At 38.6% G+C, this 22,059-nt stretch overlaps 1 protein-coding gene across 1 annotated transcript; it reads left to right on the top strand.

Moving 5' to 3' along the window:
- Nucleotides 1-3,805: 3,805 nt before the first annotated feature.
- On the top strand, nucleotides 3,806-19,568 carry LOC311055953 (extracellular calcium-sensing receptor-like; the record flags this gene model as incomplete). Its single annotated transcript, XM_084072254.1, has 9 exons — nucleotides 3,806-4,047; nucleotides 4,845-5,139; nucleotides 6,364-6,450; nucleotides 6,537-6,806; nucleotides 7,239-7,445; nucleotides 7,898-8,173; nucleotides 13,883-14,110; nucleotides 18,451-18,574; nucleotides 18,655-19,568. 9 exons carry the CDS (start codon nucleotides 3,806-3,808, stop codon nucleotides 19,566-19,568), a joined length of 2,643 nt encoding a protein of 880 aa, XP_083928380.1.
- Nucleotides 19,569-22,059: the final 2,491 nt, after the last annotated feature.

The following is a 22,059-nucleotide window of genomic DNA, read 5'->3' as shown; positions in this document are numbered from 1 at the left end:
AGCGACTTACAATAAGTGCATTCAACATAGGTAGGGAACGAAACTACTAATCACCAGAAGTCTTAACACATTGACTGCCAGAGTTTTTTCAGAACAGTCTGTAGCCTCTGCCATTTGCCATGATTTTGGTACCTGTTCGCGTAGCCACAGATTTTTTTCCTCCAGTATGATTGCTCCCCAGATGGTTTCTAATCACAGATGAGATTCAGGTGTGGTTTCACAAATGTCAACAAGGTCATTTTGACCTCGTTAACATGTGTTGTTTGATGTTTGAATATAGCTCAGAACCAGTAGTTTTAAACCAAAAAACAATGTAAATTGTTTGTCCGTTTGAATTTTAACATTGAAGTGAATGGAGCAGCAAATCTTTGAACATTTTTAGCTCCTAATCTGTTCGAAATTCGAAAAGGGTTGAAATTATAAAAAAAAATCACAAAAAAAAAAAAAAAAAAAAAATGAATTTCTTTTTTTTTTTGTTTGAATTTTTTTCAAAGACGTATATATACGTCATTGGCAGGCAACAGCTGATTATTAAAATACGTATATATACGTCATTGGCAGCTATATAGTTAAGTGCATTTTCTGCAAAAACAAGCAACCAAGAGTATACCTAGCGCTAAGGTAAAAGTGCAATATATCAGCTACCTATTTCCTTAAACAGAGACAAAATAGCTCAATCAAATGAGCACGAGCTAAAACAAATAAGTGTATTGACTAAACAAGATCCAATAAAACAATACAACAATAAAACAAGCATTCATACAACTAGTTAACAACAAGTAAGTCAGGCAAAGAGGAAGGGTAGTGTTAATGTATGTTTTATAATAGAATGATTTGTATCTGCAAAGTAACTAGTAACTAAAGTTTTCAAATAATTGTAGTGGAGTGAAAGTACAATATTTGCCTCCGAGATGTAGTGGAGTAGAAGTAAAAGTACTGCAAATTGGAAATACACTAGTAAAGTAAAAAAGTAACTAATAATTGTACAGTACTTAATTAAGTGCATGTACTTAGTTACTTTCCACCACTGCCCATACTACCATTTTCTCACGTGACTTGTTTTGGTGTTTGGCGTGCTGTGTCACAAATATTCATACTATAAAAAAGTCAGCGCGACTAATCCTTCGATCTAAAACCCTCTGGTCATTACAGCAGGGCAGTGGTGACCTTAAGGGTTCCCGGTTCGATTCCCAGGACTGGCAAAAAAGGTGGAAGGAAGTGAATGACTCACCCTCTCCCCCTCAACACTGTTGAAATGCCCTTGAGCAAGGTCTGAGGTTTTCATATCTGTGTGTCTTGTGTGATTGTGAAGCTATTCTATTGCTGAAAAAGAGCATTCATTAGTGCTCAGCAAACCTCTCCTCAATAAATGGTACAACATGAATGAACTGTATGCTGTACTTTATTAAGATATACAGTATCACATTTTGGGGTATTTTGGGATAGTTCACCCTCAAAATGACGTTTTTTCTATCGATTAGTCACCCCATGGAGACTTGAATTCATGTTTTTTTTTTGCATTCCTAAGCCAATAATGTGATGACCGACAGCGCTTCCGGTAGGAGACAGAAAGAGTGTCCTTTGTGTCTCCTACCGGAACCACTGCCTACCGGTCATCAAATAATTGGCTTATAGGAATGCAAAAAATTTAAAAAATCCAGAATTCAAGTCTCCATGGGGTGACTAAAATATAAAAAATATATATATTTTTGGGTAAACTATCCCTTTAACCACACTGGTGTATTGTTTCCCTGTCTCTGTTATAAAGTACTGTAATAGTCATAGCTGTGTGTCTATGTAGACATAGACACTCCTGTGTCCTTGCTAATTAATGTTAGCATGTTTTTGAAACGATCTCCGGTGACTCAACCCTCTCATTAGACCTGAACATTCATTATTTTCCAACATCGCAGCTGTTTCATAGCCCCGGGCGCCGATGTCATCACTGGGAAAACACATACTGTAGCCTATACAGTACCTGCCTTTGCTTGCCCAGCTCACGTTGGATTCACACCCACCTGGGTATTAGTGTCGTGTTGCCAGACGACCAATACACCTGGACCCAGTTGCACCACCTCACACTAAGTTCAAACTTAGCCTAGTTATTCACCTGTTTCCTAGGCTTTTCACTTCCTGTGTGTGTTCCACTTCCTGTCGATTTGATCCAATGAAATCCAATGAAACTGGTCAGATGACCAATGATATCCAATGAAATCCAACAGGAAGTGGAAAACACACAGCCTAGGAAACAGGTGAATAGCTTAAATGGCTTTAAAAAAAAAAAAACATTTAGACCAGGAAAGTATCTGTGTCATTTTTAGATGTATTTGGCAATTCGAAAATAGCAGATCTACAAGGTGCCGCGCTATGAGCTTGTAGATCTGCTATTTTTAGAAGATTCGTGAAAATGTGTGCAAATCTTTAAATATATATTTATACTTTTTTTTCTGTCCAGGGACCCCCAGAAGCAAAGATTTGAGCGCGGCACTGGGTGTTTGAATAGCCAAATAAATCTAAAGTGACACAGATGCGTCCCCGGATTCAATGGGTTAAGCTATAACTAGGCTAAGTTTGAACTTAGTATGAGATGGTGCAACTGGCACCTGGGGACTTCTGAATGCAAGCTAGTGGAGGTAACAAAGCTTTTATATATCACCACTGCTTTGTAGACCAACCATGTCACAGCTCCAATATCGTCACCGACGGGTGGAAACCTTGTGTATCCAAAACTGTTACTTTTCAGAAAAAAGAAGAAAAAAGGGAGGGCCTGTCTAGTATTACAAGCTGTTCTATCAATTCTAGATATATATTGATTCAATTTAACCCTGCAAGACCCGCTGTTGTAATAATACAACATTTGTATTTTATCAAAAAAAGGGTAGCCTATCAATTATTTGTTTTCCTGTGCAGTGTACTGACACATAATGAGGATTAGTGGGAAAAAAACTAACTTTGGAGGTGCTAAAATAAGCGATTTTCATTTATACACATTACTCCATTATGCCAGGGGAAGGCATGTGAGCCCACCCGCAACTCTTGAGTAGGGATAGGGATAGTTCACCCCCCCCCCCAAAAAAAAGCTATCGATTAGTCACCCCATGGAGACTTGAATGAATAGATATTTTGGGCGCGTTCGGATATATGCACTGAGCGCACTGGTTTTCCCTCTGGGCGTTCGTTTATTGAGTGCACTTGGTGCGGTGTCGTTCGAAAATTCAAGTGCGCTGCACCCTCAGAACACTGAGCGCTCCCGGGCGGTGAAAAATGGCGGAGGAAATGCCCCTTACTAACTTACTAATGCTGCCCCTTACTGGTCGTTCGTAAATAAGAAGAACTAAGTGCGCTCTATGATGTCACCGCCAGTGCGCTCAGAAAACTGGGCACATTCTCGGTGCATATATACGAACACGCCCATCGTCTCCTACCGGAACCACTGCCAGTCATCAAATTATTGTCTTAGGAATGCGTCAAAAACAAAAAAAAGTATCCATGAATCCAAGTCTCCATGGGGTGACTAATCAATAGGAAAAAAAAGTCATTTTGGGGGTGACTACCCCTTTAAGTATTGCAAATGAAGCCTTGGTGAGATAGTGTTGTTGACGCGTTATTACAGGACACACACACACAACATTATTTTTGATATGAAACGATTGTTAATTAATGTTAAGCCCTACCCTACTTTTTCCTCTGCCCAGATGGGTGTTTGTTGACACTAGGGGGACGACACATCACTGTGTATAAAACTTACCAACCGGACAAACAACTTGGGGAGAGGGGGGGTTGGACAGACGAGGACACAGTCATGATGAGGGCTTCTCTAGACATACACCTGCTTTCATACATGTACTTGAACTTGATATTGTTCTCCTCCTTCTCTCCTTTGTCTTCCTCACCTTCCTCTTCTTGTGAGTTACAGGCACAGTTTAATCTCAACAGAATCTACAAGGCCGGTGACTTTATTCTGGGTGGCTTGTTCACCATCCACTTCTCCTCTGTGTTCCCGGAGCTGTCTTTCACCTCCAAGCCACTGGACCCCACGTGCAATACGTGAGTATCAGTCAAGTGGTGTAAAGTAACACAGTACATGTACTCAAGTAATGTGCTTAAGTAACATTTTTAGGTACTTTTACTTCGCTGGAGCATTTCCAATTGTCTATGTACTTTTACTTCTACTCCACTACGTCTCAGAGGCAAATATTGTGCTTTTACTCGACAACAATTATTTGAAAACTTTAGTTACTAGTTACTTTGCAGGTATAAATTATTACATTATAAAACATACATTAACCACTTTAGCCCTCTTTTATACATAGGCTATTTGAAAATAGCAGATCTACAAGCTCACAACGCGTCGTGATAGGCTGCTGTTAGTACAGTGGTTCCCAAACCTTTTTAGCTCAAGACCGAAAAGAGAAACTAAACGTTTACCCCGGGATCCAAACTATAGTGAAAATAGCAGATCTACAAGCTCACAACGCCTCGCTTCGCTCCACTTTGTGAGCTTGCGGATCTTATTTTCACTACTTCTATTTGTTTTCTAATTTAGGGAATTTATTTGTATTATATTTATATTTATTTATGAAATTAATGTTGAAAAATGTTCAACTCATGAAAATGTCGATTTGATTGTTTTTTATAATAATAAATAATATTAATAATTAATAACACAATTTAGGAAATAAAAAACAAAGGGATATTTACTTGCGACCCATACAAATTGGTCCGCGACCCAAAGATGGGTCTTGACCCACTGTTTGGGAAACGGTGCTGTACTAGCATAGGATGAGTGGGTATACAGTATATTTCTACAATGATACATATTAAAGGTGCATTTTGTGTGTTAGTTTTAACATTGAAGGCTTCAGATGGGCCCAGACCATGGCTTTTGCCATTGCAGAGATCAACAGAAACCCCGGCCTGCTGCCCAACGTGACTCTGGGCTATAGTCTCCATGATAACTGCTACTCTCTGGGAGTGGCGTTCCGTGCAGCGTTGTCCATGGTCAGTGGGAGAGAGGAGCAGTTTACACTGGATGAGAGCTGTGTCGGGTCTCCTCCAGTGCTCGGGATTGTGGGTGACGATTCCTCAACAAATTCCATCGCCATCTCTAGTATATTAGGTCTGTACAGAGTGCCCATGGTAAGTTTCCTTCATAAACTCACTTTTATCATCACCAATTTGATATGATGTTTAATTTATAATTTATTTTGCTATTTACAAATGTAAAATATGATAAACAATGCATTGTATTGTTTATTGTGTAATGTTTTGTTTATAGTATAATTGTTGTATTATGTAATAATGTATTTTCTTTTACAGCTTTAAAGCGAAAACATATTTACTTGTATTTTTCTTGAATCTGAGAGTAGGTTTCCTACGGCCGCGTGTCTGGCCCGGCCCCATGGTCACATATAACGTCTTTTTATTTCTATATTGGGGTTGAGATTAAGCTGATGTGATATTCAGAATGTTACGTGCAGTATCTCTGATGACCTTATACCTATAACCTTAAATGTTCAGCAATGGTGTTTACACGTTTTACTTTCTTTTCCTTTTGCCTTTGAACGTATTACTTCTCTGCACAATAAGTAAACATACTGTACATTCACATTCACATATTTCGCTGTCACACAGCTCTTATATGGTGAGTGATGTGTGACAGTCAGGGGTGCAATGCTCACTGGACGGCCTTGCACGGCGTGCCGGAACCTATTTGACCAGGACCACGCGCAGGCACACGCATAGATTTAAAACTACTTTAAATTCACACTTCAACAAAGTTTACAAAGGCTCCTGACTCACGCTCAGGTACATTAACATAGGAATTAGCCTAGATGCATATCAATTGTCCATTGTGTGACCTATAGTGTAGGTGTTAAGCGACGTGCGCGTCACGTCATCAAAATACAGTGCAAGCACTTCCCAAATGAGCATAGCAACACTGGTGACAGTGTCACTGTCCATGGTGCTTAAGGATATACATAAATATATATAGGGTAGTCTATGGAGAGTACACTGTGATTATAGGGTACATGCACGTGTCAAAACAATGCATTGTGTTCCAACTGTTTTCAGAAACGGGCCTGCAAATGGTAAAGGCTGCCACTGTGTGTGTGTGTGTGTGTGTGTGTGTGTGTGTGTGCGTGCGTGCGTGCGTGCGTGTGCACGCAGCATAATACTGATGATTATTATTGTCTGCTTAGCGGTGAGTGGAGTGGGGGACAATCTAAATAACTTTTGACCCAGTTTGAGCAGAAAGTAGCCTCGTGAGGATTTCTCCCCACTCAGCTCCATCACATGCTCTGCTTGCAGGGGGAAAGGTAGTATTATATGACAGAACAAAATGTGTTGTGCTTTCTGCAGGTTAGTTACTACGCCACCTGCTCTTGTCTGAGTGACCGGAATAAGTTTCCATCCTTCTTTAGAACAATCCCAAGCGGTGCTTTCCAGGTAAACTTCTACAACAACGGTTGGTATCAAGTCGTACATTTTCAACACACTTGAGAACATGTTCCTCTTTTACCTCTCATTATCAGGTGCGCGCCATGCTCCAGATCATGAAGCGGTTTGGATGGACGTGGACAGGAATGCTGTTCACTGATGACGCCTATGGCCGCGATGCAGCCAGGTCATTCCAGTCTGAGCTGGCCCGGTCCGGTCTGGGCTGTCTGGCCTACGTGGAGGTTCTGCCCTGGGACAATGACCCAGCTGAACTGCAGAGGATCGTCACCGTGATGAAGACGTCCACGGCTCGCGTGGTCATTCCAGTTGTATACGGGATCCATATGTTTAATCTGCTGGAAGAGGTCGGGGTTGTGATATTTATGTTAATTTACAGATTCATAATTATAAGGAATCTGAAATGGGTTATATGGAAATGATTACATTCCCCCATAGATTAAAAAATATTATGTTCAGAAGTGAACTCAAAAATCCCCATGCATCCCATAATTCCACCCAAACTGTGGACTAGTTGTGGGCCTGATATCTGATATCTGATGGCTGATGGCATACAAGTATCCAAATGAGAACCTGTGCTTGGCCCTATTTGAATGGGGAGAAAGCATAAATAATTGTTTCTGAGAAAACGCTGCGCAATTTACGTAGGCTGAGAGAGTGTTATTTATCTTTTTGTTCCCACAAAAATGTCCAGAGAAAATGGGCATATTTCGGGCTTAGTTACAAATGGTAATTGATTAATCAATTATTAATTTGATCAAATTGTTTTAATCGATTAGGTGGTGAAGCAGGACGTCACAGGTGTTCAGTGGATTTCGGATGTTGGCTGGACAACAGACACCAATTTCCAGACTCCTCACTTCATGCCGTACCTGGCGGGCACCCTGGGTGTTGCCGTCCGTCGTGGAGAGATAGCAGGTCTCAAGGACTTCTTGTTAAAAATACACCCTGACAACGACCCTGACGACAGACATGAGAATACCATAGTGAGTCTTTTGTTTAAATTAGTATTTACAATTCAGGCATTTAGGAGACACTTATGCAGAGCAAGATTAAAATAAGCAGAGTAAACATGAGCAAACATGCAAGTGCCTCAAATAAACTAGGATACCAGTTAACAATGAGCCCAGGGTCTGTCAAACAACATCTAAATAACTCTTATGTACATTTGAAACTACTAGGTAAACAATGAACCTAGCATTTGTCTGAATTAAATTCTTAACATTTATGGTGGAGAAATTAACAAATCTAAGAAACATAAGAACAGATGACCCATATGTCTGCATAGTAGACATATCATCATCAATCGCTAGCACCAATTATGGGGGAAAAAATTGTCTGCACTTCTGCTTAAGCTGTAATTTCAAACTGATGTCTGATAAATATTCACAAGGTATTCTATGTACTGTATGCGTAAGTCTTTATTGTGTTTCTTCAGGTGAGGCAGTTTTGGGAGAACACATTTGGGTGTAAATTTGCACCCCTTCCGTCAGGGTGGGTGGATGCTAATGGACGGGTGTGCACCGGACAAGAGGACCTCGGAACAGCAGAAACTACCCTGTTGGATGTGTCTGAGCTCAGGCTAGAGTATAATGTGTACAAGGCTGTGTATGCTCTGGCCCATGCCCTCCATGACATGTTGCAGTGTGTGTCAGGAAGAGGGCCTTTCACTGGGCACAGATGTGCCAGTTTGCAGACAATACAGCCATGGCAGGTGTAACATTAATTCACAGTTTTAGTGTTAAAAGGGGTGTTACAAAGTGTAGATCGGCACAAAGTCAGTGAAAACCCGCACAGGTTAAACATTGGACAAGGAGGCAGGCTTGCAGAAAAAAAAACTAGGGTTTTTAACCCATTCAGACCTGGAACGCATCGGTGTCATTTTTTCATTTGAGCTAAAAAGCATTATTTTATACTTTGGCTATTCAAAAATAGCAGATTTAAAAGCTCATAGTGCAGCACCGAATGCCACGCTATGAGCTTGTAGATCTGCTATTTTTGAAAAATGGTGAAAATGTGTGCAAATCTTTGAATATCATTTTGGGGGTCCTTGACAATTATGAAAAAGTTTGAGAATCACTGATATAGAAACATACACTTTTTAGAAAACTGTTTGGATTTAGAAGAGAATATTTTGTAGAATCAGCTTCAGGTCTTAATAGGTTAATTGGATTCAGGCCAGGACAACAAAAAGATACCAGACCACGTAGGTCTCCAAGATGGCGGCTGCAGGTGGAGTGCAGGTGGAGAGCAGACGCCACCCTGGACATTAAAACATGTCAAAACAAAGACAAACAAAAGTTTGGAAATTAAGAAGTAATACGGAAGGAAGCGGAGACGAAGAAGCAAAAATGGCATCAAAAAACAAAACCAGTAACGCAGTGGAAGTAGAGCTGGAGGAGATAAGAAAATCTCTGAGCCACATGTCAGGGGAGATTAGCAGGATTGCTAATCAGCAGACCCAGCTGGTTGCCCTGGTGGAAGAAGTAAAGCAACTGAAGACACTGGTGGAAGAGAAGGATGCAAAGATTGATGGCCTAGAGAGAAGAATTGACGACATGGAACAATACACAAGATTGGAGGACGTGATTATAACCGGAATGGAAACAACGCATCGTTCCTATGCATCCACAGTCAGAGGGGGAGACTCGGCGGAGGACACCCCGGCTGTGGAGCTGGAAACGCTGGAGCGGCAAGTCATAAAGTTTCTAGAAACAAAGAGTATAACCATACAGAGCACCAACGTTGCGGCCTGCCATACGCTTCCCAGGAGGGACAAAAGCACAAAACCAGCGATAATCATTCGGTTTGTAAATCGGAAGCACAAGGTGGAGCTGATGAAACAAGGAAAGAAGTTGAAAGGAACAGGAGTCTACATGAATGAGCATCTCACCAAAAAGAATGGAGAGATTGCCAGACATGCACGCCTGTTAAAGAAGCAAGAGAAGATTCAAGGAACGTGGACACGCAACTGCAAAGTGATGATACGGCTAAATGGAACACCGGAGGAGGCCAAAATCATCACGATACGAGAACTCAAGGATCTGGATCAATACAGATGAGTTGTATGGACTATTTGTTTTGTTTTTTCTCTTTATTGAGCTATTGTTTTTTGTTTTTGTTTTTTGTTTCTCTGCTACTGTCGGAATCGGACTATGGACAATCTGATCACTCGTTGTGGCGAAGCGAACGGGACTCCCCTGGGACACGGACCAGTGTTCCAGCGGTAAACTCAGGATGTCAGGTCTACCTGGCAGGAAAACGCGGGTTGAATCTGTCTGGCAAACAAAACATTGACTACTATAATGACTAAAAACAATGAGAACTTTCTGTTTCCACTTGGAAACGAGTCAGGCGATGATGATGAAGAGGATTTTACCGACGTGGCTGCTGGGGGCAGCACGGACGATCACCCGCAGAGACTGATCAATGGGTACGATGAGCACATGAATGAGTATAACATATCAGATATAGCAAATGACATTGACCCTGAAAACCATTTTTACAATAACTTAAATATAAAATGTGAGTACTATACAGAGGAAGGTTTCAACAAACATGTAGACATGGATGATGCTTTATCAGTAATACATATAAATAGTAGAAGTTTATATACAAAATTAAAAGAAATAAAGCGCTATTTGTCTAAATTTAAAAAATTTAATGTAATTGCTGTATCAGAAACCTGGCTTGATGAGGAAAAATCTAAAGATATGCAACTGGAGGGATATGAATTGTTCACAACAAATAGGGTTGGTAAAACTGGAGGCGGTGTGGCATTATATATTGACACTGCTTTAAGATGCAGTAAGGTAAAATCTATGTCAAAAACTATTGAGAACATTCTGGATTGTATAACAATTGAAATAAACCTAGAAAAAACATCAAATATCATTATTAGCTGCATATATAGAACACCAGGAACCTCTGTGGATATCTTTAATGAACAGATAGCTATTATGTGGGACACAGTTAGTGAGAGTAAGGTCAAAATTATCTGTGGCGATACCAACGTGGACCTTCTAAATCCACATGGAAACAAGAGAACAACAGATTTCATTAATACAATGTACAGCAATAACCTATTCCCAGTAATAACAAAACCTAGTAGAATCACAACAGAAACTGCCACACTGATTGATAATATATTTACAAATAAAATTGAAATGAACATTGAAGCAGGACTACTCTTACATGACATAAGTGACCACCTTCCTGTATTTGCTGTATTCCAGAATGTCCTTAAGACAAAGAGGGGAAAAAATACTAACACTTATCATTTTATTAGATATAGAACGCCGGAAGCCATTGCAGCCCTTGAGTTGGACTTGATTAATCAAAATTGGAATGAGGTTTATGACACTAGTGACCCCAACCAAGCTTATGAAGTATTTCTATCCACAGTGATGATGTCCTATGATAAACACTGCCCATTAAAAAAACAGACTAGAAAGCACCACCCTGTGGACAAACCATGGATTACAAGAGGTATAGAAAGTGCATGCAAAAAGAAAAATGTTCTATATAGAAGATTTCTAAAATTAAGAACCAAGGAAGCTGAAAATAAATATAAGATATATAAAAATAAATTAACAAGTATTATGAGATTAAATAAAAAGGATTATTACCATAAATTATTGGAGCAAAATAAGAGTAACACCCAGGGTATATGGAAAGTACTAAATAACATAATAAGAAATGGTGCTAGTAAAGTAGAGATACCTAACTATTTTGTTAAAGATCAAAATATACTTATAAATAAAAATATAGATATAGTAAACGAATTTAATGACTATTTTGTAAATGTTGGTAACAATTTAGCAAATGAGATTGCGGAGCAGAAAAATGGGACTGGAACTATGAAAATTGGAGATACCATGCAGAACAATCTCCACTCCATCTTCATTAGTAGCGTAGAGGAAAAAGAAATAATTGACATTGTGAAAAAATGCAAAAACAAAAAGTCCAAAGACTGGATGGGTATTGACATGACATTTGTAAAGGATATCATACAATGTATTGTGAAACCACTGACTTTCATATGTAATCAATCCTTTCAAACAGGTATATTCCCCAATAGCATGAAAACAGCTAAAGTTATTCCAATTTTTAAAAATGGAGATAGACACTTATTTGCCAACTACAGACCCATTTCCCTGCTTCCGCAGTTTTCCAAAATACTAGAGAAATTATTTGTGCACCGACTAGATAATTTTATTGAGAAATATAACCTCTTGTGTGAACAGCAGTATGGTTTCAGAGAAAATCGGTCCACCTCAATGGCAGTGTTGAATCTTACAGAGCAGATTTCCACTGCCATTGACAACAAGGAATTCACAGCAGGTGTGTTTATTGACCTTAAGAAAGCTTTTGACACAATTGACCATGAAATATTACTTATGAAATTAGAACATTATGGAATTAGAGGGGTTGCACATTCATGGCTAAAAAGCTACCTTGTAGATAGACACCAATATGTACAAATCAATAACGATAAATCCAATATGCAGAAAGTGAAATGCGGAGTTCCACAAGGATCCGTTTTGGGTCCCAAACTCTTCATTTTATTTATTAATGATATTTGTAGTGTGTCTAACCTTCTGAATTATGTTCTATTCGCGGACGACACAAATTTATTCTGCCAAGGGAAAAATCTGGAAGAGCTTCTGAAGACAATGGAAAGGGAACTAAACATACTAAAAACCTGGTTTGATATAAACAAATTATCCTTGAATGTAAGTAAAACAAAACTTATGATATTTGGAAACAAAAAAATCGAAAATGAAGTCACATTGAGGATTAATGATATTATTATAGAAAGAGTTTATGAATATAAATTTCTTGGTGTGTTAATTGATCATAAATTAAGCTGGAAATCTCATATAAATCATGTCAAAAGGAAAATGTCAAAAACCATTGCTATATTATATAGATCAAAAGAAATCTTAAACCAAAAATCATTATACTTACTGTATTGTTCCCTTATAGTTCCCTACATGACATACTGTGTGGAGCTATGGGGAAATACTTACAAAACCAACGTTAAACCAATTTTTATTCTACAGAAAAGAGTTATACGAATAATTAAGAGGACTGCTTACCGTGAGCCTACCAACGCCTTATTCATAAATTTACACACATTAAAATTCTGGGATATGGTTGTTCTCCAAACCCTGTTAATTATGTTCAAAGCCTACAATAACTTACTTCCAGACTGTCTTCAGAGGCTGTTCGAGACCAAAAACACCCATTATGAACTTAGAAATACTGGCATGTTTGAAACAACATGGGCAAGAACAAATACTAAACAACACTGTGTATCAGTAAAAGGAGTAAGTCTGTGGAGCTGCTGCGATAATGAATTGAGGAGGTGTAGATCGATCTATGTCTTTAAAAAAATGTATAAAAAAAATATTATAAACAAGTATAAAGAGATAGTGTGATCATGTATTATTTTGATTGTTATATAAGATTATTGTATAATAATGAAAATTAAAACAGAGAATAAAACAAAAAAGATATAAAAATAGATACAAAGAGAAAGTAAAAATAACAAATCATGTATTCACATGTATAACCATATATGTGAACATGTATTGTATTACGAAGCCATAACCTTTGTCCTGTTTTTCTTTTTTCTGTATTCTTTTTTCTTCTCCTTCTAATTTAACTTTTGTGAAAATTAATTTGTTTTTCTTTGATTGTCATGGATGTATTTTTATGTTGAAAGGGTAGGCAATATAAGCTATATAGCTTCAGCCTATACCTTTTTTTGGTCACAACTATGCCATATACTATTGTGTGTTATGTGCTATGTTTTGAGAATAATTGAGCATATTGTTTCAAATGACCAAAAATAAAAACCTGCAAAGTGAAGTGAAAGTGAAGTGAAGTGGAGAAAAAATGTACAACTCAAGAAAATACAACAAACAAAAGTGGAGAGGCAAAGTGTCAGCCTCTCCCCACGGCACGGCCTGAGCTGTTGTTCCCCTTATATACTCTGCAGACTCCACCCTTGGATTTCTAATCAACCAACCAGAGTACACTAGCAATCGACCCAAGATGCTCTCCATGTTCTAATCAATCAGCTATAGGAACCCCTCAATCAATCTTAAGGCACCAATCACACAAACTACACAGCTTGGCTTCAACAGGCCGCTCCCTCATAACAGCATCTTCCTGACTGTGCAGATAAACGTAATATATTAGAGATTCCAGTCCAAACAGAATTTGCACCTCCTGTGGGACTAGGAATACATGTTACAAGCATAACAATACATTTCAATATGCATGTATACTGCTGAACATAGAGAAAATTAATCTGTAAGAGGCTGCTCTGTCACAAGGGAATTGTTAAGTTTTTTAAGGTCTCTTACTGTTCATAATTCAGCTTATCATAATTTCTACATCTGTACATCTGTAGCTTATGTATTACCTGGAAAAGATCAACTTCACCACAACAATTGGTGATCATGTATCATTTGATGAGAATGGTGATCCTATACCAATCTATGATGTCATGAACTGGGCGTGGCTCCCGGATGGAGGCACAAAGGTTCAAAATGTGGGTGTGGTCCAGAAGTCAGCCTCCGGAGATGAAGAACTCATCCTTGATGAGGACAAAATCTTCTGGAACTTTGCATTCACAAAGGTCACTTAATTTGGCTTTCTTAAATAGCTCATGTCGAGCTAATGATGTGCATGTACTGCCAAAAGACATTGTACAACTGAATGATATTAAGTTCAATTTGTCCTACATGGCTAGTTGTATATTTTGTATTTATTGATGATTGTTTATTTGTGTTTGTATTGCTGATTGTGTATTGCTGATTGTCTATTTGTGCCTCTGATTTGTATGTATCTTTGTTTCTATCAATGGCATTTATGCGTTTTAGCTTCCTCCTGGTGACCTGGTCTGTATACACACTAAAAACTCCTGAGTCAAAAACAACCCAAATTGGGTTATTTTTGACCCAACTCCTGGGTCAAAAAGGGACTAACTAGCACTTGCGTTATTTTGACCCACAAAAATGAGTTATTCAAGTTGACCCATTAACTTGGGTTAAATTAATAACCAAATTCTGTGGGTCAAAATAACCAAAGCATGTTGGTTATTTTGACACATAACCTTGGGTTAAATTAATAACCAATTTTTGTGGGTCAAAATAACCAAAGCACTTTAGTTATTTTTGATGCATAATCTTGGGTTAAATTATTAACCGATTTGTGTGGGTCAAAATAATCCAACATTGTAGTCAATATAACCCAACCTTTGGTAGGTTATATTAAAGGACAATTTCACAAATTTTAAACCTAGGTCTGAGTTTTTAATGTCTATAATTAATTTAAATAAAAGTAAGCATATTGAACATAGACCTACGTTGAAAAGAGGTGAAGTGGTCATTCAATTACAATTAGATAGAATTCATTCATTGCATTAACCCATTTAGACCTGAGGACGGTTTTAAAAACGTGTTCTAAATCCTAACCAAAGTTTTCAGAAAACCTCCTATATACATAACACCATCTAAAATGACACCGATGCTTTCCTGGATTGAAAGGTATAACATAGGCTTTGCAGGTCTAAATGGGTTCAAATCTATAAAAAGAAACTACTAGGGAACTTATGACAAATATTTATTTATTCATTTGATATATACATCTGCCAAACATTGGCCAAAAGTCACATTAGCTTTCAAATAAGAACAAAATATATTTTCATGTGAATGTGAACAGTAACAAGTTTAACAAGTCCTTGCATTTCAAAACCTTTTAAAACTAGGCGCTCTATATCCTATACACTGGACCTTTAAACCTTGGTCTGTGTTTTAGTATGCCTCATTATAGGGCTTCCTTAACTTTTTTTTTGTATTCCCATTTCTAAAAAGAAAACTACATTACACATTGAAATTGTGATACAGTCTTATTTTTTGGAAAGCAGCTTTAACTTACAGTTACTGCACAAAGCCTAAGTATTTAGCTTTACTTATGCCAACTCGTATAACTGCACCAACACATGAAATAATGTAAAAAATAAAATTAGTGCAAATGGTTTTCAGTGCAAAATGAAGACATTAGTAGTCACTGTTGCATACTAAGGGATTCACATTTTATAACTTCTCTTTTTCTGAGGGTGTGGATGATACTTGTACACAGAGATACCTTGCTGCCAAGTCAGAAAGCATAGGCAAAGTGTCCTTCTTGTTGCACCACCAGGTCACTAAACACACTGAGATCATGATAGATCGTAGAGCTTTGTAGAGCTTGGACTCTTTGCGAACCGTCTCTCCAATGCTGACCGTGTCCTCTGTTGTTCCAACTACAACCTCCATGTCCTCCACAGCAAATAGCTCCTCAAGGGTGAGAGCCTTCGCAGCTTCTGAACAAAAAAGAAAAGGAAAAAAGAAAATAAGACAATCAATGTAGATACAAAGAAGTTACTTTTCTTCTGTAAAGGATGCAGGAAAAACAAGGTGTCTATATTTACCAGTGTTGCTAATGCAGCAGATGCACAGTCTTCATCAGATGAGTCTTCATCACGGTCACTAGCTGCCTCCTGTTCCGGGCCTGGGTCATTTCACCTTCAGTCTGTATTCAGCAGATTATGGGAGTCACCAATACAGTATATCCATATATACAGTATGGTCAATCTACAATGGAAGAGTAAAACATGACCAAAATAGCAATAAGCACCTGTGAGGTCCTGTTCCTTCTCATCAGCTCCTCCTTTAGTCTGGTCCATACAGCATCTGTGTCTGCCACTTCCATCTTGAATCTACGGCTGTAATGAAAATGATTCAAAAGATGAATATCTGGCCTATTACATTTTTTTTAAATATAAGTTAAACAGATATGCATGCTCTACTGTCTAATGAGTTGTGGCTTTCACAAAATCTTTAGGGCACTTACAAAAATGCTTCGGCATGGACACATTTTGGATGGCATGGTCAACATAGTAAAAATACTCACCATTAAATTTGTCGATGAGTTTTGGCAGCTGCCACTCTGATAGTTTGTTGGTGACAAAGCTGTCCATTAAGAATGGCCTGCAACAAAAAAGAAAGCAATGTGTATAAAAATTAAGATGGCTAGATCATTAGCATCATTCTTGGCTGATCAGAGCAGGCCTGAATCAAATAAATTGAAGCAACAAAAATCCTGATCTGCACAGACACTACAATCAGAATGTGGAATAACAATGAGAACACATTCTCTTGACCAAAGGAAAATAATAACAAAACGTTTTTAACATCTCACAAATAAAATAAATGACAGTTTCACTGTTTAGTGCAACTCAGCTCTTCATTGAGTAAACATCTTAAAGTTGCCAGCAGTGCAGGGTCTTCATTCAAACAACATTAGCCACTAGTTTGCAAGTCAAACTAAAGTCAGTACATAAGAACTGTTTAGGTGACTAGATGTTTGCTGTCAATTAAGTTGATATGATGAAATGATTGGATGAATTTACTTCAGGGCTTTTCATGTAGTGAGGGGATATAATACTCACTAAAATAAAGTAGGCATACTCTCTTCAATCATTTTATGGCTGAATTAAATATGTCACTGGAGGACTTTTTAAACTTTTATTTATTGTTAAGGGTAATATAACACATTTTAATCACAATTATGTACCTGGGTTATGTGACCTCTCCTATTCTGTCCTGTCTGCTGTCTCATCAAGGCCTGACACGTGTGGTTTATTCTGGAAACAAAATAAAAACATTTCCATATAAAATACATTAATTCAATGTCACTTCAAATAAGACAATCCATTACACAACATTACATGATAGCAGAATAACCCCTCTAAAGCTCCATTTTTATATATCACAATTGACAGAATGAACAAACATGTACTTTACTGCCGCCCTGCTGGAATAAATGCAAAATTGCAGGTAGGCCTGAATAATTGTGCATACTGTGCAAAATGGTCTCTGGGCAAACCACATAAACAATATTACACACACAAGACATTACCTGGAGACACAACCACAGCTCATTAGACAAACAATAGTCTTTGGTCACCTCCTGTTCAAAGACAGCAGCATGCTTCTACATGTTAGTGGGCCCTTATGTAACACAGCAGCTAGCTTAGCATGCTAACCGTTTTTTAAACATGAAATAAGCAATTCCATACAATGAAATACAAAAACGAGTGTTACTAGACAAGAAATATGAAACACAAGTAGATATTTGACCACTCTAACAGGGTTTTATGAAGCACAGATCATTTTAATTCATTAGTTTGTGTCTCAGCAGACAGGAGATCATCTTACCCTCAGTGTATGATTCCTCTGGGCTGAAGCTTACCCACAATGCAACACATCAACTTCAAAATAAAGTGCATCACATTAAAAATTAAATTAAATATAAATAGCCATGGCTGTGTCCCAAGTTCAGCATAATTGAACTATAAACAAAGTATTTGTTAACACTGTTACAGTTATACACAACATAATACAAAATAAATACCCTTTTACCTTGAATGTACAAAGATAATCTTGATCCAGCTCTGCAGTAGAAAAGCAGATGAAATGGCAAACACCACGAGCGGTGGTGACTCAATTGAGCGAAAGAGGAGCAGAGATTCCAGTGGGGGATCCATATAATAAAATATAGTTATGATAATTAATGATAAAATAATCCCATCTAAGAACTTATAAACATGGCTAAATAAAATAAAAGTACTCAACTCTATGACCCAAAAAATGGGTTACTATCAATAAAGTAACCCAGAAATATTACCCAACTTGAACAACCCAGGAATTGGGTTAAAACAATAGCCATATAACCCAGGAAATGGTTAACGATCTGAAAAATAACCCATACATTTGACCCAACAGAAACAACCCAGAAATTGGGTTAACTAAATAACCCAAGAGTTTTTAGTGTGTACAGCACTTTGGCCAATTAGAGTTGTTTCTAAATATGCTTTATTAATGGATTTGACTTGCCTAGTTTGAAAGTGATCATTGTCACTTCACTCTGTAGGCACCTCGGTCAGTGTGCAGTGAGAGCTGTTCCCCTGGAACCCGAGTGGCCAGAAGGAAAGGAGAACCTGTCTGCTGCTTTGACTGCATCACTTGTTCTGAGGGAGAGATCAGCAATGAAACAGGTAGGTATTCTATGTACAGTAGGTTATCTTTAGGAGGATACTGCACTTCTGTCTGCCCTTAATATTTCCCTCTTTGTTAGACTCTACAGAGTGCACCAGCTGTCCAGAGGACTTCTGGTCCAGTCCCCAGCGTGACCACTGTGTCCCAAAGAGCATGGAGTTCCTCTCCTACCACGAGGCCCTGGGTATCTCCTTGACCACCATCTCATTGTTCGGCACATTTACCTGTGCCTTTGTCCTGGGAATCTTCATCTATCATCGAAGCACACCCATGGTGCGCGCCAACAACTCAGAACTCAGCTTCCTTCTCTTGTTGTCACTCAAACTATGTTTCTTGTGTTCACTCCTGTTCATCGGTCGTCCCAGACTCTGGACTTGTCAGCTGAGGCATGCAATATTTGGGATCAGCTTTGTGCTGTGTGTCTCGTGCATCCTGGTAAAGACTATGGTGGTGTTGGCCGTGTTCAAGGCTTCCAAGCCTGGGGGTGCAGACATTCTGAAGTGGTTTGGTGCCATGCAGCAGAGAGGAATAGTTATGGTTCTTACTTTCATCCAGGCAATAATCTGCACAGCCTGGCTTGTGTCTGCCTCACCAACTCCTCATAAAAACACACAATACCAAAGTGATAAGATAGTCTATGAGTGTGCGGTTGGATCAACAGTTGGTTTTGCAGTGTTACTGGGTTATATTGGTTTACTGGCACTCCTCAGCTTCCTCCTAGCATTCATGGCCAGGAATCTTCCAGACAACTTCAATGAAGCCAAGTTCATCACTTTCAGCATGTTGATCTTCTGTGCCGTGTGGATAGCCTTCGTCCCAGCATACATCAGCTCTCCGGGCAAATATGCAGATGTAGTTGAGGTATTTGCTATTTTAGCGTCTAGTTTTGGCCTTTTGGTGCCGCTGTTTGGCCCAAAGTGTTATAACATCCTGCTGAAACCTGAGAGAAACACTAAGAAGTTCATGATGGGTCGAGACACCACCAAGACATAGCAGCAGAAATAATATAAATTGTTTAAAAACGCTATATTTTAATAAATATTTTATCAGCACAGGATAAACTAGCACCAGGGTGCGAGGAAGAGAAAGAAATGTTCACTCTTCAGTTACTGACCTGTTAGATCTGGTGTACCTGCGTGGTACAGGACCATGCTTGAGGCATAATTCTACCAAATCAGAAATTCTAAAGCTTTAAAATGGCTGTTTTAGTTGTTTCATTGTCAATCAGCTCCCTCAGTGGTCTTTCAAAAGAGATCTAAGTAGGCATTAATTTATTCAAATTAAGATTTGAGAAAACGAATAAAACAAAAATAAACTCGGTGGCGCTCGGGTGGGGCAGGGATATATCCATGTCCACCCCTAGTCCCTACTCCCTAGGACTTGAGTCCTCTTCGGTGCCCTGTGTTCTATGACCTAATGAAAGCAGGGACGTGCACAGATAGACTCTAGTGCAGTGTTTGTCAACCTTTTTGGTGCCAAGGTACACATGGCTTTGCCAAAATATCCCAGGGTACACCTATATATGGTGCGTATATATATATATTATATAATATATATATTATATATATATATATATATATATATATATATAATATATATATATTATATAATATATATATATATATATATATATATATATATATATATATATATATATATATATATATATATAATATTATATTATATTATATTATATATATATATATATATATATATATATATATATATATATATATATATATATATATATATATATATATATATATATATATATATATATATATATACACACAGATTATTGGGCAGGTATAAAGAAACCTTGACCATTACAAATATATACATCTTTGGCCTACAAATATATACTGTCTGAATGAAAGCCATACTATTTTGGCACACTGAGTATAGCAACATTGTATGCCTTTCATTGCTTTCAAGGCAAAAAACAAACCATGTCACTCTGCCTTTCATGAATATTCAAGGCAAAAAAAGTACCATATGTCATTGCTATGCGCTAACTGCTAGCATGAAACTCCGCGGGAATTGATAGTTTTAAACTCTCTAAAATGGATCTAAAATGTTGTGCTTACCTCGACAATAAGTGTTGTCCCTATCTACTTCAATGGACTACTTTATTTGGGCTGTTTGCTGGATTTTTTTTTTTTTACGAGGCACAACAAGCGTGCGTGCATGCGCGCACACACACACACACACACACACACACACACACACACACACACACTCTCTCTCACAGGCTGCACGCTGCAGGCAACCCTAGAAGTGGCTGCACAGGACAACATATTTGCATTCCTGTGAGTGATGGTCCCTATACTGAATGGACTCGGCCGTGGCTGTGTGTGAAACGGATGATGGCCGTATCGATTGACGGACGCGCCATTGTTCTCGAGGGGCTGGTTTCACACGTTCTTCAAAGCTCACGGTACACCTCGCAAGTATCCGCGGTACACTTACTGTACCATCTACCGCGGTTGACAATCACTGCTCTAGTGGTACTAGAGCACCTGCCCTTTGCCCTCTTGACCAGAAGTGCCCTTTTGAAAAAAAAATAAAAAATGTTTTTTTCCCAGTTTACAGCAGGGGTCTTCAACAGGGGGTCCGGGACCCCTAGGGGGTCCTCAGAGTTACTACAGGGGGTCCGCCAAATCTTTGTGTGATATGATTTTTTACCATAACCACTCGAAATCTAGCATCCCTTTTCTGAGGAGAACTTTAGCCAAAAATAGCCGATCTACAAGCTCACAACGCCTCGCGCTGCGAGGCGTTGTGGGCTTGTAGATCGGCTATTTTTGGCAAAGAAGTATAGGTGTAGAGGGAAAAAAGAGCAGACCAAGTAAACAAAAAAAAGTATAATTTACTTGAGCACCTGCCCCTCAAAATGTCTGTGCCCGCCACTGAATGAAAGCTGGGCAGGCAGCGCCATCCTTGTCGCTAACTGGCAGGGCGCCTGTCAGCGTGGGGTTGCAGCAATAATTGGTAATCAGTTATAATAAAGGGATATTTCACTTTCAAACATGTTTGGGGTCATTGTAATGTCTACTCTGGCTTTTGTGAGCACCCCACACAGTTTTTAAGTTGCTTGATTCAGTATTTACACTTTCTCAGACACGCCCCCTTCCTATACAAACCCATTGTAACTTCAAACTCCATTTTAACCATGTTAGATTCATTGAAAACAACCGTGACTGATATTGTCCTTCTAATGCTTGAGGGGCCGTGTTTTTTCATTTACTTTTTTCGTGTATTTTTTTATCATTCGATTGGGAAAATAAATAAATAATAATAATTCACGTTTCAGCACCAAACAGTGACATTTGTACCATGTGTGGCGCCCTCTATGGGTGTAAGTGTAATAGTTGTTGGCTTTGTGTTGTTTGAGGCCTTTAAATGTGAGATTCAAATTGGGAACAGATGGGACCAGGGTTGAGCTGTAGGGGGTACGGGGGGGTACGGCGTACCCTTAGTTCTG

Source organism: Gymnoscopelus microlampas (genome assembly GCF_963454915.1).
Source record: "Gymnoscopelus microlampas genome assembly, chromosome: 2".
NCBI lineage: Eukaryota > Metazoa > Chordata > Actinopteri > Myctophiformes > Myctophidae > Gymnoscopelus > Gymnoscopelus microlampas.
The sequence above is the reverse complement of the archived record's forward strand: the minus strand, read 5'-3'. Positions and strand labels throughout refer to the sequence as shown.